This window comes from Cetorhinus maximus, chromosome 15, assembly GCF_964194155.1.
Source record: "Cetorhinus maximus chromosome 15, sCetMax3.hap1.1, whole genome shotgun sequence".
Lineage (NCBI taxonomy): Eukaryota > Metazoa > Chordata > Chondrichthyes > Lamniformes > Cetorhinidae > Cetorhinus > Cetorhinus maximus.
Genome location: NC_135893.1, coordinates 85,640,929 through 85,668,148, shown reverse-complemented (window position 1 = coordinate 85,668,148; position 27,220 = coordinate 85,640,929). Strand labels below are relative to the sequence as shown.

The window sequence follows — 27,220 nt, the reverse complement described above, 5'->3', positions numbered from 1 at the left end:
TTAACATCTCATCTCAGAGGAGGTGTATCTTGATGAGCAGTTTAACATCTCATCTCAGAGGAGGTGTATCTTGATGAGCTGTTTCTTTTGGTTAATAGCCATAAAATCATACTCTTTGGAAGTCTGCATTTCAAAACTGCATTTGTGCAGATTTTATAATTTACAGCCCACTTACTTGTGGAATTGAGCACTTTTTCTGTTCTTCCTTAAAAGGGGAAAAGCTCACCCCTAAACCTCTCAGCTTTTCAATTCTGTCCCTCTAGAAATTAACCCTTGTGTTATTTTTATGGGCATATTAACATGTGTCACTACTTTTAGTGAATTGTGTATCTATAATCCCCAGATCTTGTTTGCACCTCTACATATTTAAATATTTAGTTTTCAAGGTGTATGTGGCCCCCTTATTCTTACTACCAAATACAGCATCTTACATGTAATTTATATTGAAATTTCATGCCCATTTTGTTCATTAATATCTTGTATTTTGTTACAATCTTCATTAATAACTACATTCTCTAGTACTGTGCACAGTTCAGGTCTCTTATAAAAAGGAGATAGAGACACTGGAGGAAGTGCAAAAGCATTGACACGAATGATGCCAGAACTGAGAGGTTATACCTATCAGGAAAGACTGACAGGTTGGGCTCTTTTCTGTGGAAAAGAGAAGGCTGAGGGGCGACTTGATTGAAGAGGCCTTTAAAATTATGAAAGAGTTTGATGGGGTAGACAGATTTGTGAGGTAGACCGGAGCTAAAATCCATAAATATAAGATAGCCAGCGATGAATACAATGAAGAATTAAGGAAAAACTTCTTTACCAAGAGAGTGGTAAGGGTGTGGAACTCCCTACCACAGGCAGTGGTTGGAATGAATAACAGCAGTGTACTTAAGGTAAAGCGGGATAAACACGTGAAGGAGAAAGTAATAGAAGGATTTGTTGATAGGGTTGGATTTAAGAGGGGTGGGACGAGGGTCGCTTGGAGCATAAACACTAGCATAGACCAGTTGGCTGAATAGTCTATTTCTGTGCTGTAAATATTATATAATTTGTAGTTACTGTCCCTTTATTTAATTTGGTGGCAGGACAAGTTGATAAAGGTGTTTTTTTTTTCCTTTTAAATGCAGATGGGATCCTGGCCTTTATAATAGAGGCAGAGACCATAAGCAAGGGCTGTGATACTAAATAAACCTTCATAGATTACAGGTGAGGCCTCAGCAGGAGTATTGGATCAATTCTGTGCACCATATCAGAAAGGATGCTGAGGCCTTGGCGAAGATGGCAGAAGAGATTCACTAGTATGTATCAGGAATGAGGGACTTCATTTTTGTGGGGAAAGCTAGAGAAACAGGGATGGTTGAGGGGGGATTTAATAAGTGATGTTCAAAATTAAGTGTTTTGATAGTTTTTATTCTTTCATGGGGTGTGGATGTCACTGGCTAGGGCAGCATCTGTTGCCCATCCCTAATTGCCCTTGAGAAGGTGGTGGTGAGCCTTCTCAATGCTGCAGCCCATGTGATGCAGGTACACCCACAGTGCTTTTTGGGAGTGCCAAGATTTTGACCCAGCAACAGTGAAGGAATGGCGATATAGTTCCAAGTCAAGATGGCGTGTGGCTTGGAGGGGAACTTGCAGGTGGTGGTGTTCCCATGCATCTGTTGCCCTTGCCCTTCTAGGTGGTAGAGGTCATGGGTTTGAAAGGTGCTGAAAAGGACACTTGAAGAGTTGCTGGGGTACATCTTGTTTATGGTACACACTGCTCCCACTGTATCTCGGTGGTGGGGGGAGTGAATGTTTAAGGTGTTGATTAAGCAGACTGTGGATGGTGTCAAGCTTCAAGTGCTGCACTGATCTAGGCAACTGGAGAGTATTCCATCACACTCAGAACTTGTGCCTTGTAGATGGTGGACCGGCTTTGGGAAGTCAGGAGGTGGGTTACTTGCCACAGAATTCCCAGCCTCTAACCTGCCCTTGTAGGCACAGTATTTTTATGGATGGTCCAGTTAAGTTTCTGGTCAATGGTAACCCCCAGGATGTTGATTACTGGGGAATTCAGCGATGGTAATGTCATTAAATGTTAGGGGGAGATGGTTAGTCTCTCTCATTGCCTGGCACTCATGTGGTGCAAATAAATGAGGAGAAACTGTTTAAATTGATGTAGAGTCAGAAACCATAGGACACTGATTTAAGGTAACTGGTAAATGAATGAGTGGTGAAAAATGCAGATTTTATTTCTACTCGGAGTTGTTGTGATTTGGAATGCACTGCCTGAAAGGGTGGTGGAAACAGATTTAATAGTAACTTTCAAAAAGGAATTTCATATATATATTCCTGAAAAGGGAAAGATTCCAGAGTTATGGGGGAAAGAACATCGGAGCGGAATATAATTGGGTAGCTCTTTTCAGAGAGCCAGCACAGGCCCAGTGGGCCAAATGGTGCTGCACTTTTTCTCTTTTCTAACTCTAACCTTCAATGATTCCATGATTTTTTATTACGGAATTCTGGAGTCAAAGGCCAAAGCACATTATAAACAGTTATTAATTTTATTATTGCGTCATGTAGCCAAGCCAGCCACCGTCCCTAACAGACATTTAAAATGCTGTTTGGTGAATTTTAATGAGCTTATTTTTTTTCATCTCCCCAATTCTCATTCAAATGAATAGAGAAAAGAATTTGGATTTCTTTAGCACGTTTCACAGGTTTAAGATATCACAACATACTTCACTCTCAACTTTTGAATCCTAGTAACTGTTGAAATACAGCAGTCAATTTGTACACAGCAAGGTCCCACAAACAGCAATGAGACAAATGACTACTTATTCCATTGGTTGGTTTTCAGGATGCAGATGAATGTCCAGCACTCCAAAACTTGGAATCGAGACAAACAGAAATTCTGAAACGTTTGTATGAGTTGAAGGCAGTTGTTGATGGACTCTCAAAGACTGTCCTTACACCAGATGCTGACCTTGATGTTGCGGAAATTAACCATGCCTGCCTTGTACCGACAATTCATACTGCAGCTGACTTAGATTCTGTACTAGGAAAGGTAAGTTTGAATCTCAGCTCTTCTCTTGTTAAGCAAGTGCTTTAGGAATGAATTTGACAGAGAAAAAGATTGCATTTATATAGCACACTTCACAACCACTGGATGCCCCAAAGCCCTTTACGGCCACTGAAGGACTTTTGAATGTAGTCACTGTCGTAATGTTGGAAACGTGGCAGCCAGTTTGCGCACAGAAAACAGCATTCTGATTGTGACCAGGTAATCTGTTTTTGTGATATTGGTGGAGGGAAAAATATTGGCCAGGACACCAGGGAAAACACCCTTTCTCTTCAAATTTGTGCTATGGGATCTTTCCAGCCACCTGTGAAAGCCCGTGGAGCCTTGGTTTAATATCTCATCTGAAAGTCAGCTTCTCTGACAGTGCAGCACTCCTTCACTACTGTACTGGAGAATCAGCCTAGATTGTTGTGCTCAAGTCCTGCAGTCGGACTTAAATCCACAATCTTTTGATTCAGAGGTGTGTGCTACCAGCTGAGCCACAGCTAACACGCAAGCTGCCATTTGCTCAGTGAGATAGACATTTCTGTTAGTCTCCCTGGAGCTCTGGGTACCTGCTGTCTGAAGCACACTTTTCAGTTCACTTAGAATGCATTACCCTCCCTGCTTTCAAAATTGACCTAAATACCTTTCTCTTCAACTGCACTTTCACCGCCCAACTCGTTTCTCCTCTGACCCCTTCTGGTCTTGGTATACACTTTTGCGCTGTCTTGTAAAATGTGCTGAAACAGTACCCTATATATGATAGCTGAGTATAGCTGTTTACTAAGTTGCAACACCTAGCTTAATGGATTGTTCTGATTCATTTTGTCCTTTTGACTTGGGGTCAGGAACATTAACACCGACTTCCTTTCTGAAGAAGCCATTTAAAAATTAAAGCTGCCCTCTTGAGACTAACGTTAAGACTGCATGTCGATGCCTTTGTCTATTCTCCATTTGCAGTTTACTATTCTGCTTTTATGTTATACAATAAGTATAAGTTGTTTTCCTCAACTCTTGTGATTTCCATTTTAGTATTTGTATAGTCAACAATAACTTCCACTTTTCTGATCCTTATCACTGATGGATTATGATTTCATTCAGGGCACAAAGATTTGTTCCCTTATCAAGATCAGATACCAACACTTGTGTGCTCCACGGTTGTTTCTTTGCTTTTAATTGAAGTGGGATAGTTACTATCATAGAATTTCCATGTTTTGGTAGTTGTTTGAAAGGTAAAATGTGTAATTTATGCATAAGTCACTGAACTTTGCAACATCTTAATTTCTTATAATTTAGTACTTTGACCTCCCCAACTATAGTGCAGATATTAGTTATGCTCAACTTCTGCTAAATGTTTATATGGCAAGCAGTTTTTTTCTGCTTTAAGATTCGGTATAATCCTTTTATTGCAGTTAATCTGTTTAACACATGGATCATTTTTATTAAAAAAATGAGAATGTGGCTGCTCCTAACATATCTACTTAACATTGCATTATAACTTTCCCTGTATGATTCTGATATTAATGCTGCCTGCCCAATCACTGGACCCTGCACGTTAACACATGCATTTCCACACAAATTATGATAAAAGCAGCCTTTGTATCAGTATAGTGGCTCTAAAATCACTGCCTAACGACATCCTTTTATGCAGTTGGAGCCTCTAAATCTGTTGCTATAAGGAACATGCATAACAGATCTTTAATCATTTCTGTCCATATAATGGTATCCTCGGCTCCAGTGAAATCTAATAAAAGGAATTTTCCACTTGTAATCAATTGCTGGGTCAATTGAATTTTCAAGACAGATTGCTAGATTTTGTTAGGTAAAGGTATCAAAGGGAATGGATTGAGGTACAGACCCACCATGATCTGAAAACAGACTTGAGGGGTTGAATGGCTTCCTTCTACTATTTTGTCCACTTGTACATCTTGTTGTATTCACAATTGTCTTTAATTATGCTTCACTTTAGAGTTTTGGTGTTCTCCGAGACATTGTTATCAATGCTAGCCCTTCTGAGGTGCCGCTGTCCCTATTAGTCCTGCATAGTTTACTGTGTGAACAATACAAGGTGCTATCCTCAGTCCATGTACACTCCTCGGTGCAAAATGTTCCCTCCAAACTCTGGAATTGTCTGGGTGAAGGAAACCGCTGTTGTTCGCGGAGGGAATATCAACTCGGCTTCACTCTCGTCTGGAAGAATGGTGAGTAAAAAATACTAGGACGTATTTGAAACTTGCCTGAAAACAAACTGAATTGTTGGAGTTTGCAGTTTAGAAATTTTGCAAAACAAATTGAGCTCTTCATTACGTACAATAGAAAATTTAGACACACACCCGTAAAGATACTTAAACTGGTGACAAATTTTGTTAATTTTAGTAAATAATCAGCACAGGTTTGCTCATTGCAATAAGATTGTGCTCAGCCATTTGAAATAAAATCTATAAATCTGTACTTGGGCAATTTTATGCTGAAGCAGGCCATTTTTATAAACATCTGAGAACAGAATATTGGCCTTAGTATCTTGCACAAAAGTGGGTGCAGTGGCCAATGATATGAACAAATGTCGAATAATGCAGAAAGATCTGGACAACCTAGATCAGTGAGCAAAGAGTTAAGAGTAAAATCTTGAGATATGGCAGAAGAAGTAAGAAAGTAAATTGTGCCATGACTTTTGATGAACTGTTTATTCCAGAGCAGCATTTGGAGGGATATTGCTAGAGGTTTGAAATTGGTGCAGAAGGGTAATCTTCCAACAGTTGAGGCAGTATAAGAAGCCTAGGTGATTGTGCTGATTCTGGCTTAAGCTTTGACAGTACCTTCACCCACAGGCCTGGGGCCTAGTGGATCAAAGTCTCCTATCCACCAGGCATGGGGTACAGTGGATCAATGTGTCTTCTACCTACCTGGGGATTATCCTGGAGATGGTGGTCGTGTAAGGAATTTCCCCTTCAAATATTCTTGAATCTGAGCCGCTGGGTGGGAGAGGAAATGCTGCATATCCAGACATAACCCTTTTTTCAGAGCAGGCTTGAAGAGCTGAATGGCTTACTCCTATGTTCCAGTATTTGATTCATGGTGCATTACCAGTTTCTTCTGGCAGCATGATTATTGATTTTTCAATATATGATGGATATTATAATGGGCCTTCATGGCAACACAAATATTGGAGCAGCTGTTCCTTCACCAGTTGTTCATTGATCTGGGTCAGAGGGCTGCCAAGCACTGATCCTGTCTGTCGTGTGCAGGGAGTGTTAGCTGTCTGAATGTAGAAGTCTTGAGGCTTGCCTGTGTTTTAGATGGACTTGCTGCTTGTGACAGCTTTTGTTTCTCTTTTGGCAGTGCACAAACCTCAGATGAAGTTTAGCATCCAAAGCATGTGTTCTATCGAAGGTGAGGGAAATGTCGCCCGTTTCCTTTTTGCACTACTTGGCCGTGGATACGATGCAGTGACCTCAACACTGATTGACAACTGGGTGGATGTCGCCATCTTCCAGCTGAAGAAGGGCAGCACCAAGGAGAAGGCAGCTGTGCTGCGTTCCTTAAACGCTGCCCTCAGCAAGAACCCCTGGGTTGTGGGAGTTGATCTGACATTGGCTGATGTTGTGCTATACTGTGCCTTGAAGCAGGCAGAGATTACCAGTTTCCCAGCCAATGTCCAGAGATGGGTGAAATCCTGTGAGAATCTAGCATGTTTTAATCTAGCATTAAAGTTGCTGAATTGAATCACTTATGGTTGAAACTACTTTTAGCCCATTGCCGCTAATACCTGTGCATTTAAACTCAATGTTTGCACACGAGGAAATACCTATTTAAATCATTTAATAAATCTTTTTAAAGGCATTCTTTAACTGAAAAGCATCTTTTTTGATTAAAGTTGTGCATTTTAGTTCATCTGAATTTAAAAATGAGTTTGTTCTGCCTCTGCTATACCAGCCTATACTATACCATGTGCCTGACATAAGCAGCGATATTAGATGGGCCAGTAACTGAACTGACTTTATGAGCAAGTGGTTTGTCATTCTATCAACTACAGGCAAATAGAAATTGTTCAGGAAAATGGCTACTTAGAGACTATCCATAAAATCACATCAAAAATTTGGATTTTCTTCAAACCACCTCCCGCGCACCCCCCACCCCGCAAATTCCACTCTTTCATTCACACCCAAGCCCCAGAGATCCTTTTGCTCCTCCCAGAAATTTACATCTCAAATGCAACCTCATTCAAATAAAACTGAATACCATTTCAAACAGTATGAGGGTTAAAATATAACCAACTTGCATTTCGGGGGAAGTCGAGGTTACTGAGCTGGAGGACAATTCTTTTATTGATTACTGTGGTTCCTCTGGTAGTATGGACTGTTAATCACGGAGCAGTAATTCCTACAATACAATTCTGTGCCAGTAAAGTAACTGAACACTAAATTGGTAACCGAAACAGCTTGATCACTACTGTTACCCTGTGACTGCACAGCTAAGGTTTATATGAATTGCAGGGCAGTCTGGGGAAGTGTTTCAATATATTTTACATCAGGCAAGATAGCATTTACTGAGACACCGGTTAGAAAGTCATATTATGTATGTAATCTAAACTTAAGAAACAGCTTTAGTGTTATAGAGGAATAAATTAATAAGCAGATGTGTGCAAGACTTGCCATCGAAGGTAAGCATAAGCTTCCTTCATGAACCACTGTTGTCAGTTTGGTGAAGCTATGTACTCCCCTTGCTTTCCTACAAATTCTTAAAATAGACTTGCATTTATATTTGAAATGCAGTCACGGAAAACACAGCAACTGTAAGATTCTACAAACAGCAATGAGATGAATGACCAGTTACTGTCTTTGGTATGGTTGAGAGGAAATGTCCAGGACACAACTACCTGCTAATTATAAAGAAATGAGAAAGACTTGCATTTATATAGCACCTCAGGATGTCTCAGCACTTTAAATATTGTCACTTGTAATATAGGAAACACAGCAAGCTCCCTCAAACAACAATATTTGAAGAAGCTGGATTTTTTTTTAGTTAAGTTGTCTGATAAGGGATAGATCATGGCCAGGACACTAAGGAGAAATCCCTGCTCTGATTAGCATCAAGGAATCTTTCACATCCACCTGAGAGAGCAGATGGGCCTTTATTTAACATCTCTTCTGATACCCTCTGGAGTGGGGCTTGAACCTACAATCTTCTGACTCAAGTGAGTGCTATCCACTGAGCCACAGCACTTCCATGAAAGCAAAGCCTGGATAACATATCACTCAATTTAATATTTGTTCTTTCTCACTTTAAATAACCAACTCATTAATTTAAACTTGTACATTCACAAAACACATTCGTACATGAGACATTCAAAATTAATTCGGGCGGAAAAGACAGAGAAATTTTCTCCAGGAAACCATGAAGATCTCTAGCTGGGCTGCCCCTCCCCAGACAGTAATTTGATCTTTTCTTTGAGGTTTCTGATTTCATCTTCTTGATTGATCACTTTCTGTTGTAGGCTCTTAATTTCTTGCTCCTGGGTCACTACTCTCTGTTCGAGATTGTCTTGAAATGTAGTTACCTACATGTGAAATATCAGCCGTTATTGGGGAAGAGATAAAGAAAATCAACGAAGCATTAGACAAGACAGCACAGGAGGTTATCTAGCCCATCAGCTCTGAACAATCCAAAACTAATCCTGCTACAGCCCCAGAATCTCAATGTAAATTATATTTCCTTTCAATGAAGTGAAGCTAAATTCTCACCGAAGGCCAAAGTTGACCTAAATAAATCAGGTTAAACTACACACCCCTGCTCCCAAAAAGATGTACATTTTTATAGTGCTTTTAACATCAGGATGCCCCAAAGTGCTTTATAGCCAATTAGGTATAATAAGTGTAGTCATGGCTGTAATGCAGAAAATGCAATATCTAATTGGCACACAGCAAGATCCCACAATGAAATAAATGACCAGATAATGTGTTTGAGATGTTGGTTGTGGGATAAATATTGACCAGAACACCAGGGAAAACTCTCCTATTCTTTAAATAGTGGCTGTGGAATATTTTACATCTACTTGAGAGAGCATTTTGAAGTTTCATCCAAAAAAACAGCAACTCTGACAATGTAGCACTCTCTCAACACTGCACTGGGAGTGTTGTCCTGGAGTGGGGCTTGACCCCACAATCTTACTACAAAGAGATGGAGCTACCCACTAAGCCATGGCTAATTAAATACAAAAGGCGAAATTAAATTCCTCCGGTGAGAAACAGGTAATGCCCATTTCTCTAGATCAACTCATGGCTTGACAACAAAACTGCATTCTTATAAATCACATTTTTGTAAATCCCCTTCCCTCATTTGTCAATGGTGCTTATGGAGAAAAGCAAGAATGCTGACATGGAGTTTATTTTTGTTGGATGAGGAGTTTCTGTCCTTACTCTCTAACTTTAAAGAACTAAGCTTTTCACCCCTACCTCAGGTAAACTATGGAAGAGTTCACTGGCCAACATCTCATCTGCACTTGGTCTGCAGGAAGCGATTTCACTGGTTAGCATCTTAACATATTTAGCATGCACCGGCCACCGGTGTGTAAAGTCCCCTGGAATGTGGCATTCTCGAAGCGCTGTGAGGGTCTTCATCCTTTCCATCGCTGTTCTGAATGGCTGGAAGAGCTCCAGTAAGATGATACCTACGCTGTACATATCTGACTAAAAAAGTGGAGATTGAAACACAGACATTACAGCATTGAAACAGTCCATTCACCCTAACCAGTCCCTGCTGGAGTTCACCCTCCACGTTAGCAAATAAATCCCATTAAATTTATCCATCCTCTTCCAGTATCCTTCATTGTTTTCCTTCAACCACCTATTGAATCTAATCAAGAATGTTTCAACCATAGAGCTTAGGGTCCAGGCAATTGTAGGCATGGTTGGCAATGGTGGAGCTCCATGGTGAGAGCCAGTGGCTTTCAACCTTTTCTATATGGGAGATAGTCTGCAAATACTGACCCTGTCACAGAAACACAGAAAATAGGAACAGGAGTAGGCCATTTGGCCCTTTGAGCCTGATCCGCCATTCAATATGATCATGGCTGATCCTCTAATTTAACGCCATACTCTTGCCCTCTCCCCATACTCCTTGATGCCTTTAGCGTCCAGAAATCTATTTCCTTCTTTAATACATTCGGTGACTTGGCTTCCACAGCTTTCTGTGGTAGAGAATTTCATAGGTTCACCACCCTCTGAGTGAAGAAGTTTCTCCTCATCTCAGGTCCTAAATGGTCTACCCCACATCCTGAGACTGTGGCCCCTTGTTCTAGACCCCCCAGCCAGATGAAATATCACCCCTGCATCCAGTACATCCATCCCTGTCAGAGTTTTATACATTTCAATGAGATCTCCTCTCATTCCTCTAAACTCCAGTGAACACAGGCCTAGTCGGCCCAATCTCTCCTCATACGACAATCCTGCCTCCCAGGAATCAGTCTGGTGAACATGGGGAATCCCTTATGCTAACTGCAGAAGGAACATCAAGAAAACAAGGCTATCATTGCAGAAAATATTTTTATACACCAACAGATGTATGCAATTTTAACAGGGGGAAAAAGGTACGATATAGAACTAAGTCTTAAGCTCATCCAAAACACTGCTGTCCTTGTCCTAACTCACACCAAGTCCTGTTCACCCACCACTCCTATGCTCACTGACCTAGACTGGCTCCCTGTCCAGCAATGCCTGGATTTAAAAATTCTTATTATTGTTTTCAAATCTCTATATCTCTGTAATCTCCAGCCCTAAAACCCTCAGATATCTGCACTGCTCCAGTTCTGGCCACTTGAGCATCCTTGGTTACCATTGCTCCAGCATTGGCAGTTGTGCCTTTAGTTGCCTGGGTCATAAGCTCTGGAATTCCCTCTCTAAAACTCTCTGGCCCTTTCCCTTTCTCTGCTCCTTTAAGATACTCCTTAAAACCTACCACTTCACCAAAAGTTTGGTGACCTGTCCTTATGCATATCTCATTGTCAAATTTTGTTTGCTAATGCTCTTGTGATACACCTTGGGGACATCTTAATATGTTAAGGTGCTATATAAGTACAAATTGTGGTTGCAGATTTGATATCCTTGAACACCACAGATTAACCTTAAAATCCATGATGTAAACCATTGCAAAAATATTAGTTAGAAGCCCAGGATGGATAGTTGCAAAGCGTGAGGTGGAGAAGATATAACTTTCAAATGTTCTCCGAGTTTTACAAGAGCCTTATATTTGCTTTTGCCTTATATTTATGCAGGTTGTATCATGTAGTCATTTAATGAATAAACCATTTTCTGCCTCTATTTCCTGTTGTCAAATTTATTACACTTTTTTCAAATATTACATTATAAATTTGTATCTCCATGTTTATAATAGCACCTGCCAATGTCATGCTGTAGTTACCCTTTTCAGCCAATGGTGGTGCTGTTATTTTACATCTCACAGCTCCTCTGCCTGCAGAAATTCTCCTACAAACCAACCAACTCTATTTCTCAAGTTCCTGTAAATTTTGCTACTTAGATGTAATAATGTAAAAGTTAAAATTTTATGTAAAGATAAGGATAGATTGTATGTAGATTGTATTATGTCTGATCACCCTGCTTCAATTATCCCATGGCTTTCAACCCTGTTTCACAGAAGATGACACTTGATACTCTGTGCGCAACACCACAGGAAATCAAATAGTAGAATGAGAAACAAAGACTTAATGTAATAATTTAGACCTGATACTCTAACAAAGGAAACCTTGCAGGTTTTTGAGTCTGTTCTAAGATTCAACTGGATAATGCTCCATCTATCTTCCTTGCTTCTGTAACCCTTAATATCCTTACCTAACAAAATCTCAACTGACCCCAGCTTCAATAGCTATTTTGAGGAGGAGAGGGGAAAGAGTTCTAGATTTCCACTAATTTAATGCGTTTGAAAAAATATTCCATCACCTTAAATTATATCCTGCATTCTTTCTTAACAACTGTAAATATCTATTAGTTAACAAGTTGGCCTGGAGAATACACAATTACAAAATGGAAATTAAATGAGGATTACATTTTTTGAAAACACTCATACCTTAAAATTGTAGGAAGAGCCTCTCAGCTGCTCGGGGGAAGCATACAGAGAAGTCCCCACTCCTGAGGTATGCTTTGAATCTGGGAGTAAACAAAAAATAAGAAAAGTTAGTAACGCTCTTAACAAAAGTACAAGAAGAAAACTCAATTAAAATAACGGTCAGTTTATCACTGTCGTCATCACATATCTTCACAAACTGGATAAGTTACTATCTGCATCCATTTCCTCTCTGCAATCCCTCCATTTTTCTGATATGGTTTAATTGTCAAAAGTGTACTTGGCTTAGCTAATGCATGAAAATGCACAGTAGCAGCCTAGTTATCTCAGGGATATTTTATTTGCACCCAGCTGAAGAACAGTGAGGAAAGTGAGGTCATGAAACGAAAATTATAATTCAAAATACAAGATGCTTTACCTTATTTTTCCTTCCTTCACCCATAATTAAGTTGGTAGCATTCTCGCCCCCGAAGGTCATGGGTTCAAGACACACTCCAGAGACTTGAACACAAAATTTAGATTGACATTGCACTGTAGTACTAATGGAATGCAGCACTGTGGGAGCACTACACTGTCAGAGGTGCCGTCTTTCAGATGTGACGTTAAATTGAGTCACCTTCTGCCTAGATCCCAGCAATTATTCGAAGAGTAGAGTGTTCTGGAGTGCACTGCCTCAAAATGTGTTGGAAATAGATTCAATAGTAAGTTTCAAAAGGGAAAGGAATATATACTTAAAAATGTACATGGGGAAAGATTGGGACTAATTGGATAGCTCTCTAAAAGAGCCGGTACAGGATGATGGGTCAAATGTTGTAAGATTTGATGATTTTGTAAGATTTGATGATTCTCCTGGTATAATGGCCAGCTTTCCTCTCTCAATCACTATTACCAAAAACAGATTGTCTAGTTATTCATTCACTTGTTGTTTGTGGAACATTGCTTTCTGCAAATTATCTGCTATGTTTGCTTACGTAACAACACTAACTGCACTTCAAAAAATAACTCATTAGCATGTGTGTGTGATAAGGTACTACATAAATACAAATTCTCACACAATTTTTAAAAAAGGAATACGGTTCTTTCAGCGAAGATGTTTCCTCTGACCATAGTTGAGGACTTTTACAGCGTTTCTGATCAAAACTTAAAAAAATGTCTGATTCCATTGTTCAATCCCAGTCCAGAGAGTGGGATCCAGGCTGGCACCTCAGTACAGTACTGAGGGAGTTCTTCATGGTCAGATCTGCTGTCTTTTGGATAAGAAAATCAAGGCTCCTTCTGCCCTCTCAGGTAGATCTAAAAGATCCCCTGCCCCTATTCAAACAAGAGCTGGGAGTTCTCCCCAGTGTCCTGGCCAACATCTGTCCCTCAATCAACATCACAAAAACAAATTATCTGATCATTATCACATTGGTGTTTGTGGGAATTTGTGTTACACAAATTGGTTGCCATGTTTCCCACATTACAAATGTAACTACACTTCAAAAGTACTTCAATGGCTGAAAAAGAGCTTTGGGATGTCCTGAAGTCATGAAAGGATTGTTATGAATATCTAACTTTATGATTTATACATTTTGGGAGTATAATTTTTAGTTTTGAGAATTGAATTTTTAAATGTAAGATAAATGGAAAAAAACCTGGGCTTGAGAAACTGGTAAACACCCCTAAGACAATTACAATTCAAAGGATGGTCCATGTTTACTTAAAGGGGTTATAGTTAGCGGTGTGAAAACAATGAACAACAGGTGGTAGCCTTGTAATGGAGCCAGTGAATCTGGTAAAATTGCAGATGTAGCCATTAGAAATATGAATTATTCATCATGTGGGTCCCAGAATAAAAGGGCTGTTTTGAAGGTAAATTTAATTAGTTTAAATATCTACATCTGATATCCCAACTGTCCCTTGTCACTATAGACATAGGTGATACACAGTGGGACTCTGTTGGAGTTTGGGGGGTTTGCTCTGATTTCTCACAGAAATGCAGTTAGTGCCTGGAAGTTGCTGGAGTCAGAAGATAGAAGACTGCCAGCAGTGGAAGCATTAAAGCAACTGGAACCAATAGCAGAGGGTTATCAGAAGCTAAGGATGTTTTCTGAATTGAAGTCACTGTGCAGGAATTGCGAGTGAGACTCATGCTTGATCTGGGGAGTCCACAAATCATGAGGCGTTGAAGGAGAATTGGAGTGTTGCCTAGCTAGACGCCAGTGCAATGACCCTAAGAAATCTCAAACCGTAGAAAATAGCAGGAACACTGAGGAGAGTCAAAGTGAATTCCTGAGACCTGTGGTAACACCTTGGTTTGGTCCCAAGAGAAGTGAAGGATCCTTCAAGATCCTGTAAAGTATATGAGAACTCTTGGGTGGAAATAAGAGTTGAACAAGGAATGTTCTGTTGAGATTTTTGAGTTTAAAATTATAAGCATTTACAAAATACAGTATTAAGTTAGTAGTTCCGAATAAGTTAGCAGGTTCTGCAGAACAGTCATATTGGACTTGAAATGTTAACTCTGTTTCTCTCTCCACAGATGCTGCCAGACTTGCTGAGTTTTTCCAGCACTTTTTGTTTTTGTTAAGTTAGCAGTAATTGCTTTCTTTAACTCTTATACAGTAAAAGTTTTTTGTTCAAATTGTGAAATCTCGTGGCCCAATTCTTTCAGTTAATAACAGGGAGTTTGAATTTCCTTTTAAAAGTTACCGGTCTCTACTGAGATTGTAACAAAATGCAGGTCTGTCTGTAAATTGGGACAAAATACCTGAAATTTCAAAAAAATTTAAAAATCCAGTTTAAAAACTTTGTATAATTAAGTTTCAACAGCAGTCACACATCAGAAAGTTGTAAGTTAAGTGCTGTAAATGTTAATCTGCAGGGAGAAAGACTGTCTCTTGCTTTATGGTTTGTTCTCCACGTGGAAGGGAAAGCGAAAGTTTTTCACCGGTGTAGACATGGCTGTGACCTCTAATACTCACCAGTTACTGTGGTTGGTGCTGGCCATTGATCAGAAGTCTCGGCAATGATGTCACTGCATGCCAGTCCAAAATCCCCAATCCGAACATGGTAGTCAGAGCCATGGAGAAAAATGTTCCTTGGCTTAAAGAGAGCACATTGTGAGTGTAGCTTACTTATAGCATGTCTTAATCATGAACTAAGTAGCTTTCATGCCACGTAGCCAGGTATTGTAGAATCTTACAGCACAGGTGGAGACCATTTGACCCAGCATGTCTGTGGTGATTCTTTTAAAGAGCTATTGGAATGTCCTCCTCTGTGCTACAAGAATCTATTATATAATTACTGTTACAGCACACGGAGAACAGACCTGCATGAGAAGGGCAGCGACAGCGGGAGATAAAAACCAGCGGCAGAGAGGGAGGCCCAGTACATGGAGAGCAGACCTGCCTGACAAGGGCAGCAGCGGCAGGAGATAAAAACCAGCGGCAGAGAGCCCCTTCAACCAGTTTCCACCCTGTCAGAGCCAAAGTGTGACGTCAAAGGAAAACAGGTAGGTGATTGGTGGGTATCTCTTCCGTGTCTCTTTTGATTGGCCAAGTGGTTTAAATCAGGAGACGTTATTACAGCTGAAGCGTACAGATAGGAAATTCACTTTTAAAATCCAAATTAATTAATTAAATAGAATAGAGATGGCTGGACAGATGATGTGTTACAGCTGTAGTAGGTGGGCGCTGGTGGATGCCAGTGCAATCCATGGTGGCCACATCTACAGCAAGCATTGGCTGCTCAAGGAACTTCGGCTCAGAGTTGATGAACTGGAGTCCGAGCTGCGAATACTGCGACACATCAGGGAGGGGGAGAGTTACCTGGACACTGTTTCAGGAGACAGTCATACCCCTTAGATTAATTACATCAAATTTGGACAGTGGTCCAGGGACAGGAGAGTGTGACTGCGAGTGAGGCAGGTATGGGGATCCAGAATTTAGCTATGGAGGAGCCTCAGCCAGTGTCCTTGTCCAGTAGGTATGAGGTTCTTGCTCCCGGTGTGGACGAGGGCACAGACTGCACAGAGGATGACCAAACTGACCACAGCACCATGGAACAGAGTGCCATTCAAGTGGGGGGAGAAAAGAGAAATGTAGTAGTAAAAGGAGATAGCATAGGGGAATAGATACTGTTCTCTGCAGCAAAGACAGAGTCCCGAAGGCTGTGTTGCCTACCTGGTGCTGAGGTTAAGGACATCTCTTCTGGGCTGGAGAGGAACTTGGAGGGGAAGGATCCGGTTGTCGTGGCCCACGTAGGTACCAATGACATAGGTAGGACTAGGAAGGAGGTTCTGCAGAGGGACTACGAGCAGCTCAGGGCTAAATTAAAAAGCAGAACCACGAAGGTAATAATTTCCGGATTACTACCTGAGCCACGTACAAATTGGCGTAGGGTAAGAAAGAGAGGTAAATGCGTGGCTCAAAGATTAGTCTGGGAAAAATGGGTTCCGATTCATGGGGCACTGGCACCAGCATTGGGGAAGGAGAGAGCTGTTCTGTTGGGATGGGCTTCATTTGAACCATGCTGGGACCAGTGTCCTGGCGAATCGTCTAACTAGGACTTTAAACTAATTAGTGGGGGTGAGGGTTCAATTGAAGGTAAGTTTAAAAAATCAAAAAGAAATGAAAGAGCAGAGGTGCAGGGTAGTGAAGAAGCAAACGATAATCAAAATATTACAAGAAGAGGTAGAAAATATAAGCAGAAGAGTGCAGCAGAAATTAGAACCAGAATGAGTAATAATGGTAAAAAGTCAAAGCTTAAGGCTTTTTAGCTTAATGCACGCAGCATTTGTAACAAGATAGATGAGCTGATAGCACAAAGAGAAATAAATGAATATGACTTGATAGCTATTACAGAGATGTGGTTGCAGGGTGACCAAGACTGGGAACTCAATATTCATGGGTATTCGACATTCCGGAAAAATAGGCAAAAAGGAAAAGGAGGTGCGGTAGCTTTGTTAATAAAGGAAGGCATTAGTACAGTGGTGAGTAATGATTTGGTGTAATCAATCGATCATGATGTGGAATCAGTTTGGGTGAAAATAAGGAATAGCAAGGGAAAGAAGTCATGGGTGTAAGTCATCTATAGGCCCCCGAAGAGTTGCTTCACTGTAGGACAAAGTATGAATTGAGAAATAATGGAGGCATGTAAGAAATGTGCTACAATTGTCATGGGTGATTTTAATCCACATATTGACTGGACAAATAAGACTGGCAGGGGTAACATGGAAGACGAATTTGTAAAGTGCATCAGGGATTGTTTCTTAGAGCAATACATTGCAGAACCTACCTGGGAACAGGCTATTTTAGATCTAGTAATGTGTAATGAGGTGGGATTAATAAAGAGGTATCATAGTTAAGGATCGTCTAGGGGGTAGCGATCACAACATGGTAGAATTTCAAATTCAGTTTGAGGGCAAGCAACTTGGGTCTCAAACCAGTGTCCTCAACTTATATAAGGGCAATTACAGAGTTATGAAGAAAGAGTTGTCTAAAGCGGGCTAGGAAAATAGGCTAAAGGGAAGGTCAGTGGATGAGTAATGGCAGACATTTAATCAGATATTTCATAACGCTCAGCAAAAATTTATCCCGGTCAAAAAGAAGGACTCGATGAGAACAATGAACCACCCGTGGTTAATAAAGGTGGTCAAGGAGAATATCCCATCAAAAACTAAGGCATACAAAATGGCAAAAACTAGTGGTAGGCCGGAGGATTGGGAATTTTTTTTAAGGAACCAGCAGCGGATGACTAAAAAGCTAATAAAGAGGGAGAAAATTGATTATGAAAATAAATCAGCAAGAAATATAAAAACAAACAGCAAGAGCTCCTATGGGTATATAAAAAGAGAGCGGCTAAAGTGAGCGTGGGACCCTTGGAGGATGCGACTGGAGAATTGATAACGGGTAACAGAGAAGTGGCAGATAATTTAAACCAATATTTTGCATCGGCCTTCACGATGGAGGACACTATAAACATCCCAAAGACATCACTTAACCAAGGAGCTAATGGGAGGAAAGATCTTGTAACAGTCTCTATCACAAGGGACAAAGTATTAGACAAACTAATGGGACTAAAGGCAGACAAGTTGCCAGGACCTGATGGCCTGCATCCAAGAGTTGTAAAGGAAGTGGCTGCAGAGATGGTGGAGGCATTGGTCGAAATATTCCAGAACTCACTGGATTCCGGGAGGATCCCAGCAGATTGAAAATCCGCTAATGTGGCGCCCCTGCTCAAGAAGGTAGGGAGCCAAAAACCAGGAAACTATAGGCCAGTCAGCCTAACATCTGTCATTGGGAAAATACAAGAGTCCATTATTAAGGAATAAATAGCAGGACATTTAGAAAAGCTTAATGCAATCAAACAGAGTCAACGTGGTTTTGTGAAAGGGAAATCATGTTTGACGAATTTGCTAGAGTTCTTTGAGGATATAACAAGCAGAGTTGATAAAGGGGAACTGGTAGATGTAGTGTATTTGGATTTCCAGAAGGCATTCGATAAGGTGCCACATAAAAGGTTATTGCACAAGATAGGAGCTCATGGTATTGGAAGTAATGTATTAGCATGGATTGAGGATTGGTTAACACACAGGAGATAGAGTGTTGGGATTAATGAGTCTTTTTCAGGTTGGAAAGACATAACGAGTGGAGTGCCACAAAGATCAGTCCTAGGGCCTTAGTTATTTACTATCTATGTTAAAGACTTGGAGGAGGGGGCAGAGTGTAATGTATCCAAATTTGCTGATGATACAAAAATAGGTGGGAGGGCATGTTGTGATGAGGATGTAAGGAATCTGCAAGGGGATATAGATAGGTTGAGTGAGTGAGCAAAGACTTGGCAGATGGAGTTTAGTGTAGGAAAGTGTGAGGTCATGCACTTTGGGAGAAAGAATCAAAAGGCAGCCTATTATTTAAATGGAGAGAGACTCCAAAAAAGTGCAGCACAGAGGGATCTGGGTGTTCTTGTGCGTGAAACACAAAAAGTTAGCATGCAGGTGCAGCAAGTAATTAAGAAGGCAATTGGAATTTTGGCCTGTATTGCTAGGGGATTGGAGTGTAAAAATAGGGAAGTCTTGTTACAACTGTACAGGTGAGGCCACACCAGGAGTACTGTGTACAATTTTGCTCCCCATGTTTAAGAAAGGGTATATTGGCATTGGAGGCAGTTCAAAAGAGATTCGCTAGGCTAATTCCTGGGATGAAGGGTTGACTTATCAAACAGGTTAGGCCTTTATTCATTAGAGTTTAGAAGAATGAGGGTGATCTTACTGAAACGTACAAGATTCTGAAGGGGCTTGACAGGGGAGATGTTGAGAAGATGTTTCCACTAGTGGGGGAATCTCGAACTAGGGGACATAGTTACAGAATAAGGGGACACTCATTTAAAACTGAGATGAGAAGGAATTTCTTCTCTCAGAGGGTAGTGAATGCCTGGAATTCTCTACCTCTGAGAGTTGTGGAAGCTAGATCACTGAAAGTATTTAAAAAGGAGGTAGATAGATTTTTTAAACATCGGGGAGCTGAGGGCTATTAGAAGCTGGTACGATCAGCCATGATCTTATTGAATGGCGGGGCAGGCTTGAGGGGCTGGGTAGCCTACTCCTGCTCCTATTTCTTATGTAACGAAACAGATCAGACATCAGAAGGTGATAAAAATATACTGAAGCTCTTTTTTACTGTTTTCTCAGCTGAAAAAATAATTTGTGTTATGCAGTTAGTTGGTGTGGGGGCGCAGGGGGTATAGGATGGACATATTCGATATTTAAATGGGTATTTGCAATGACAAATACGGCCGACACTGTGTTACTTGATGTGATCAGTTCAATAGTATCAGGTCGCCTGTCAATTCCAAAAACAACTCAAGAGTGTAACATTGCAATCCAAATTCCAAACAGAACGCAAAAATTGTGATGTCACAATCTGTTACCGTTCGCAACCCTAAACAAATCAAAATTGCACAGTTCCAACCGCTGCCTCCTAACAGGAAACCTTTCCCAGACATCAAAGCAAGAAGAGAGTCTGCAAGACTCTCAATCTGATCACATGTAAGCGACAACAACCAGTTTTTCCACAAATCAGTTCCATGAAGAATGCATGAGCAGGGAATGTTCTGATCCTGAAGTCATTTTGTATAAAATCACTGCTGAAGAACCTTCTAAAAATGTGCGAATGCCGGGCTGAGTTCAATGATCTCCATGCCAAGCTTCATGATGCTATTATGAAAGGAGACCAAGAGAATATCAAAAGCTTGCTAAAGGTCCATCCAATCAATGAACCCATTACTATCTGGAAAAACTGTGCTTTATTCCCCATACTTCCAGCTCAGGTAAATCCAGCAATTCATTCAGACAATCCTTTTATTTTATCTTAAGAGTATCAGAGATTTTACATAATATCTATAACGATTGACCATAATATCATCTAACTATATAGTTTAGCCTTCCTCATTTTTTGAACTTGCATTCTGCCTATAACCTCAGGATAATACTCCTTGGAGTGTTGGAAGAATTATGGGATCCTCCCCAATTCCCCTTCCACATAAAAGCCTTGTCAGTAGAAACAAGTCTCCAGCTCTTATCAATAATGGCAGAACAATCCTTGCATCATAGACTGATGCAGACAGAAGGGGGACATTGGCCCATTGAGTTTGTGCCGACTCTTTCAAAGAGCAACTCAGGAGTGGCAGGATACAGAGAGAGCAGGGATAATGGGCAGGTACTCTTATTGGCAGGATGTGACTGGGGATATCTGTGTTGGGGCCTCAACTAATTACTGTATTCATTAATGATTTAGATGATGGGATAGAAAGCCACATATCCAAATTAGCCAATGACAAAAAGATAAGCGGTAAGCAATGTAGAGCGGGGGATGGGGCAGGGCAGGTGGAGTAAAATTAGAGAAACATTGATTAGTTAAGTGAGTGGACAAAACTGTGGCAAATGGATTTCAATGTAGGTAAATATGAGGTCATCTACTTTGGAACTAAAAAGGATAAATCAGGGTACCTTCCATATGGTGAAAAACTAGAAACAATGGAGGTCCAAAGACATTTTGGGGTCTATGTACCGAGATTATCAAAATGTCATGAGCAAGTAAGAAAATAATCAAAAGGCTATGGAACGCTGACCTTTACATCCAGAGGACTAGAATACTAAGGGGTAGAAATCATGCTTCAACTGTACAAAACCCTGGTAAGACCGCACCAGGAGCACTGTGAACAGTTCTGGGCACCACACCTTAGGAAGGATATATTGGCCTTGGAGGGAGCGCAGCATAGATTCTCCAGAATTATACCTTATCTTCAAGGGTTAAATTATAAAGGAGAGATTAAACAAACTTGCGTTATATTCTCTGGAATTTAGTAGGTTAAGGGATGACTTGATTAATGTTTTCAAGATATTAAGGGGAACAGATAGGGTAGATAGAAACTATTTCTGGTGGTTGGTTTGGACTAGGGAACATAATCTAAAAATTAAAGACGGACGTTTCAGAAATAAAATTAGAAAAGACTTCTGCACACAATGGGTGGTAGAAGTTTGTAACGCTCTTCTGCAAACAGCAATTGATGTTAGATCAATTGTAAATTTAAAACTGAGATAGATAGGTATTAAGCGATATGGCACAAAAGCCATATGGAGCTCGGTTGCAGATCAGCCATGATCTCATCGAATGGTGGAACAGGCTCGAGGGGCTAAATGGCCTCCTCCTGTTCCTCCTGATTGTGTGCAAAGCCTTGGCTCAAAAATAGTTAAGGACAAGAGATTACCGGGCAAAGTTAAACCTCAATCCTCTTATGCTGTTCTCCCTGTAACAGAAGGAAACTATGGTAGATGGTCAACCAGAAAGATGCTGGGGTTTTCTGATTTATACTCTTACATCTGTAAATATCCTGGACACAAATATACTGCTTGGTTGATTAACCCATCATTCATTGTTTCTTAAATACTTTTGCTATCTTAGTGACATTGCCCATGTTATAGAGTTTTTCCCGTCAGGATATATGCCACCTAATTTACATAAAATATATTCCACTGGTCTCAGCTCAACTCTTCTGATGGTAAAATAACCCATAATGGGTTCAATAGTTTCCCATCAATTTGCTAACCTCAGAGAGATAAGGTTATCACTTTATTACCTTTCAAATGCATAGGCTACCTAACAAAGAAGTCTGCTGATTAGGCTCAAAGTGAAACATTTCCTTTAAATGGAGAATACTGTCAGATTAATTTTCTCACTCCCAAGAATGAAGTTATGAGATGTTGCATTTTAAATGTGATAGAGGGGGAAGGAAAAAGCATTAAATAGTCGGCCAGAGTTCTTATTCCTGATTGTGAACCCTGCTGTTAAGTTCAGGTATACAGACAGTTAGTGGTCAGACTAGGTCCTGGTTTCCCCCCAGTCATACAGATAGCTGATGTGACTGCCGCTGTCTGAATTTGACAAGACACACATTTGGATTCCAGCACAAGTCAAAGGCTAAAGGAAAAAAGAGATTACAATAATAAACGAGCAGAGATATTTAGGCGTAACATTCTCTGTGCAACTTAAACTGATCAATTTTAAGCAAATGTAATTATTTTAACACAACCTGCAAGAAGCAAATACTTTTTAGAACTGTGTTATCAGTCTAATACTTGTAATGCATTTGTATCATCCTAAGGGGTTAGCCATCCTTCCAATCCACTTGGCTGCAACATACAGAAAGGCAAAGAGTTTACAATGCTTACTTCAACTAAAGGCTGATATAGAGGCAAGGTATGTGATGCAGGTTAAACGTTCCAATCTGTTCTGGGTGTTTTTGAGCTGTGTGCTTGAGGCCCCTCTAGATGGGATGGGACATGGGCCCTGGGTGGACCAGAATTAATGTTCTATATTTAATCTGAATGATGATGGTGCCATGATAGTAAAAGAAAGAATTTGCATTTACAACCCCAAGGTACCACAAAATGCTTTATGTTACAGCCAATTAAGTCTTTTGTTTAAAATAAACAGTGCAGTTCCTGCTGCAGTGTAGGAAACACAGCAGCCACTATGAACACAGCCAGCTCCCACAAACAGCAAAACCAGATTGTCCATATTTTCTTGTCAGTGATGTTGGTTGAAGATAAATATTGATCCCAGAACACTGGGGAGAACACTCCTGCTCTTCAAATTACTACCTTAAGGGATTTCTGGCATCCATCTGAAGGGCAGACAATGGCGCACTCCCTATTGCAGAAGAGCATCTTCTGTTGTGCTCAAGCTCTGGAGTGGGACTTGAACTCATGACCATCCATAGAAATGTTTAAAATATACGGCCAAGAAAAAGCTATCCAGCCTAATCCCATTTTCCAGTTTTTGGTCTGTAGCCATGTAGGTTACTGCACTTCAAGTACATATGGAAGTACTTTTTCAATGTAATGAGGGATTCTGCCTCTACGATTCTTTCAGACCTCCACCGGCACTCCCGATTCAAAAAGCATGAGTGTTACCCACTGAGCCACGACTGACGCCAAGTTCTTGCTGCAAGTTATTGCTCAGAAACTGACATTTTCACCACCTCCTGGACATCTTAAAATCTGCACAATGACTATACTTGAGCTACAAATCGCATTGCAGGCACAAAATGCATGGGATTTATTGAGAGATGTGATGTCAAATCATTTGCCTACTCTAAAATGTTAGTACTCCAGAGCAGCACTGTCAAAGGTGTCATCTTCCATTTGAGACATTAAACAGAGGTCCTGTCTGCCCTCTCCGGAGGACCCCGAGGCCACTATATCCAAGAGTAGGAGAGCTGACCCCAGTCTCCTGGGACAAACATTTATTCCTCAATCAGTATCATCAAAAAAAAGTTATCTGGTCATTATCACGTTGCTGTTGGTGGAAGCTTGCTGTGCGCAAACTGGCTGCCTTGTTTCCCACATTCCAACAGTGACTAAAATTCAAAAGTGCTTAATTGGCTGTAAAGCGCTTTGAGATGTCCTGAGGTTGTGAAAGGCACTATGTAAATGTAAAGCCCTACTCTCAAAAATTCTCATGGGTTTTCTCTTCTCTTTCTTTGCTTTAGGGACGCCTTGGGCCGAACAGCACTGCATCTGATTATCGTGCACTGGCCCAACATTATCCAGGACTGGATCGTACCGAAGACCAAGTTCGAGAAAGCCATGGCGGGCATGCAGAGCCGGGCTGAATGCTGCCTGCGGCTGCTATGCCAGCATGGGGTGCAGGTCAATGTGACCACCCAGAGCAGGAGCCAGGACACAGCGATGCACCTGGCTGTGCGCCATGGGGCCTGGCCGGCAGTGGCCATCCTGGCGCGGCATGGGGCCAACCTAGAGGCAACTAATCAGCACGGTATGACCCCGCTGCACATGGCCAGCGGGCTGCTGGACCGACGCATGGTGGAGGAGCTGCTGGGTCGAGGGGCGTGGGTGGACAGCAAGGTAGTGGGCAGCGGCAGCACACCGCTCCAGTTGGCGGTCTGTGCTGCCTCAGGCAAGGGCGCGCAGCAGCTGGGGGCCGGTCTGGACTGTGTGCGGGTACTTTTGGCAGCGGGTGCCAGCGTGGATGCCCAAGACCAGCAGGGGAGGGCAGCAGTGCACGAAGCCTGTTTTGGGGGCCGGGAGGAGCTCATTGACCTGTTGCTGGAGCACGATGCTGACCTGGGCCAGTGCACAGAGCTGGGCGAGTCACCCCTCTCCCTCTTCCTGGAACGCAGGCCCAATCTCCGGTGCAGCCGCCTATTGGCCAAATTGCTTAGCCTCTCCTGTCCTCTGCGGATCGCTGGCGGGGAGGGGGGCCGGCTGCCCGGTGGGCTGCTAAGCCCGGAATTCCGCCAGCACCGGGAGTTCCTGCTGGCCCTGAGTCAGGAGCCACCAGCCCTTCAGGATCTCTGCCGGGTGGTAGTCAGGAAGGTCTATGGCTACCGGCAGAGGCAGCATCTCAAGGAGATCCTGCCCACCTCGGTGTGGCAGTTTGTGTATGGTTACTGGGACTATACAAAGAGACTGGCAGAGATCGCAGTCAAGCCAATAGAATGGCCAGACCATGAGGATCAAGGGGATCTGGATAACAGCCTGCTCCGCATGCACCTCTGAGTGGACACTGATTTTACCAACAGGCATTTATTTATTTTTTGAAGCACCAATTTGAATTGGTGCGGGAGCCCAAGGAACTTTTAACGTCACTTGGTGGCAATGGATAACTCTATCCATGGATCAGTCATAAGAAAATAAAACTGTATTGAAAAGACCCCTCCATTTATAGTGTGTTTACAGCACAAAAACAGGTTATTCAGCCCACCTGGTCTATGCCAATGTTTGTGCTCCAAATGAGCCCCCTCCCATCCTTCTTCATTTCATCTGCATATCCTTCTATTCCTTTCTCCTCCATGTGTTTATCCAACTTCCCCTTAAATGCATCTTTGCTATTTGCCTTAACTATACTTTGCGGTAGCGAGTTCCACATTCTCTCCACTCTCTGGGTAAAAACTTCTCTCCTGTATTCTCAAAAGCATTTATTAATGACCATCTTATATTTATGTCCCCTAGTTCTAGTATCCCCTACAAATGGGAACACTTTCTCAATGTCTCCCCTGTCAAACCCCTTCACAATCTTAAAGACTTCTAGAGAATAGAGCCCCAGCCTGTTCAATCTTTCCTGATAGGTATGACCTCTCAGTTCTGGTAACATGCTCATAAATCCAAAATTCTCTAGTGCCTCTACATACTTTCTATATTATGGAGAACAGAATTGTTGATAGTACTAAAAAGTATGGTCTAATCAAGGTTTTGTACAAGAAGCATAACTTCCCTGCTTTTCAGTTCTCTACCCCTTACTTTTTTATGGCCTTATTAACCTGCATTGCTATTTTTAGTGATTTGCCTCTGTATCCCCAGATCCCTCTGTTCCCCTACCCCATTTAGAAACTTATTTTCCAAGGAGTATCTTTTACCAAAAGGTACCACCTCATACTCATCTCTATTGAAGATCATTTGCACATTATGTGCCCATTCTGAAAGTTTGTGAATGTCTTCCTATATTTTGTTTAATTCTCTGTGTTAACCTCACCCCTCAATTTGGTGTCATCCGCAAATTTTGAAATGTTACTTTCAATTCCAGAGTTCAAATCATTTAAGTAAATAGTGAACAAGAGTGTTCCCAGCACCAATCTTTATCAAACACCACTTCCCACCTTTTACCAGTCTAAGTAACTATCTTTCACCCCTACTCTCAGTTTATTTTGTAACCAGCTTGCTATTCATTCTGCTACTTGTGCCGATTCCACATGCTCTGACCTTGGTCACAAGTCAACTCTGTGGTACCTTATTGAAGGCAGACACAGGTAGCCTGTGAATCATTTGATAGCTCACTCTCCTCATTGAAATGTGAGACGTGGAATTTTTGAAGTTTTGCTCTCGTGAAACAAACTCAGATCTACCAGAGAATGGTACTGTTGTGTCTTTTGTTTCCACCTTGCTTTTGACTAGATTTTAAGACATTGTGAATCAAATCTAAATACCTTCCCAAAGCTGCCACTGTTTAAATGAAACACTGGGTTCTTCTTAAAAAAAAATAAAACATTGTGAACTAACTGTGGTTCTTAATTTCACTCTAAAAACTGCGGGAAGGGGTTGTGGGTTACTCTAGAAAGAGTAACTGAGGAACAAAAGGTCCATGGTATTACTAGAGACTGCTTAATGCATAATGCAAGGACACAGTATTTTTGTGAAATTTCATATAGGATCGCCTCCATCATCTGATTGGAGTACAGGAGCTGGAATGTTCTCCTTTGAGCAGAGGAGGACAAGGGGAGGTTCGATTGGAGGTGTTAAAATTTATGAGGGGGTTTGATAGAATAAATAAGAAGAAACTGTTTCTACTGCCAAGTGGGTCAGTAACTAGAGGTCACAGATTTAGGATGATTTAAGATGGCAAAGGAACCAGGGGGAGCTGAGGAGTTTTTTTTTTTAAAACTCAGCGAGCTGCTGTGATCTGGAATGCGCTGCCTAAAAGGGTGGTGGAAGCAGATTCAATAATAACTTTCAAAAGTGAATTGGATAAGCACTTGAAAAGGAAATATCGGCAAGGCTATGGGGAGCAGGAGGAGTGGGACTAATCAGTAGAATAGTTCTTTCAA

At 41.3% G+C, this 27,220-nt stretch overlaps 3 protein-coding genes across 5 annotated transcripts in view; 2 read left to right on the top strand and 1 right to left on the bottom strand.

Annotated features, from left to right (window-relative positions):
• aimp2 (aminoacyl tRNA synthetase complex interacting multifunctional protein 2) overlaps positions 1-6,929 on the top strand; it is an 89,569-nt gene extending 82,640 nt beyond the window's left edge. For both annotated transcript variants that reach the window (XM_078558872.1, XM_078558873.1), the window contains 3 exons: positions 2,837-3,043; positions 5,010-5,241; positions 6,380-6,929. In XM_078558872.1, coding sequence (XP_078414998.1) covers positions 2,837-3,043; positions 5,010-5,241; positions 6,380-6,762 — 822 coding nt within the window. In that variant the 3' untranslated portion in view covers positions 6,763-6,929. The remainder of the gene's footprint in view (positions 1-2,836; positions 3,044-5,009; positions 5,242-6,379) is intronic.
• A 1,222-nt stretch (positions 6,930-8,151) lies between these two features.
• The window catches only part of eif2ak1 (eukaryotic translation initiation factor 2-alpha kinase 1), a 36,186-nt gene continuing 17,117 nt past the window's right edge, over positions 8,152-27,220 (bottom strand). Inside the window, exons 12-15 of one of the 2 annotated variants that reach the window (XM_078558858.1) lie at positions 15,079-15,199; positions 12,119-12,198; positions 9,493-9,726; positions 8,152-8,597 (exon numbers count right to left, since the gene is read on the bottom strand). In XM_078558858.1, coding sequence (XP_078414984.1) covers positions 8,445-8,597; positions 9,493-9,726; positions 12,119-12,198; positions 15,079-15,199 — 588 coding nt within the window. In that variant the 3' untranslated portion in view covers positions 8,152-8,444. The remainder of the gene's footprint in view (positions 8,598-9,492; positions 9,727-12,118; positions 12,199-15,078; positions 15,200-27,220) is intronic. The other variant, XM_078558859.1, reaches the window with a different exon arrangement.
• On the top strand, positions 22,728-26,666 carry LOC144690939 (ankyrin repeat domain-containing protein 61-like). Its single transcript, XM_078558860.1, has 2 exons — positions 22,728-22,854; positions 24,149-26,666. Exons 1-2 carry the CDS (start codon positions 22,739-22,741, stop codon positions 25,176-25,178), a joined length of 1,146 nt encoding a protein of 381 aa, XP_078414986.1. The 5' UTR covers positions 22,728-22,738; the 3' UTR covers positions 25,179-26,666.

Coding starts and splice junctions, on each gene's coding strand:
- LOC144690939 (XM_078558860.1), top strand. CDS start 22,739: ATGCATTTGTATCATCCTAAGGGGTTAGCCATCCTTCCAATCCACTTG. Junction 22,855..24,148: donor AAGGCTGATATAGAGGCAAG/GTATGTGATGCA, acceptor TCTTTGCTTTAG/GGACGCCTTGGGCCGAACAG.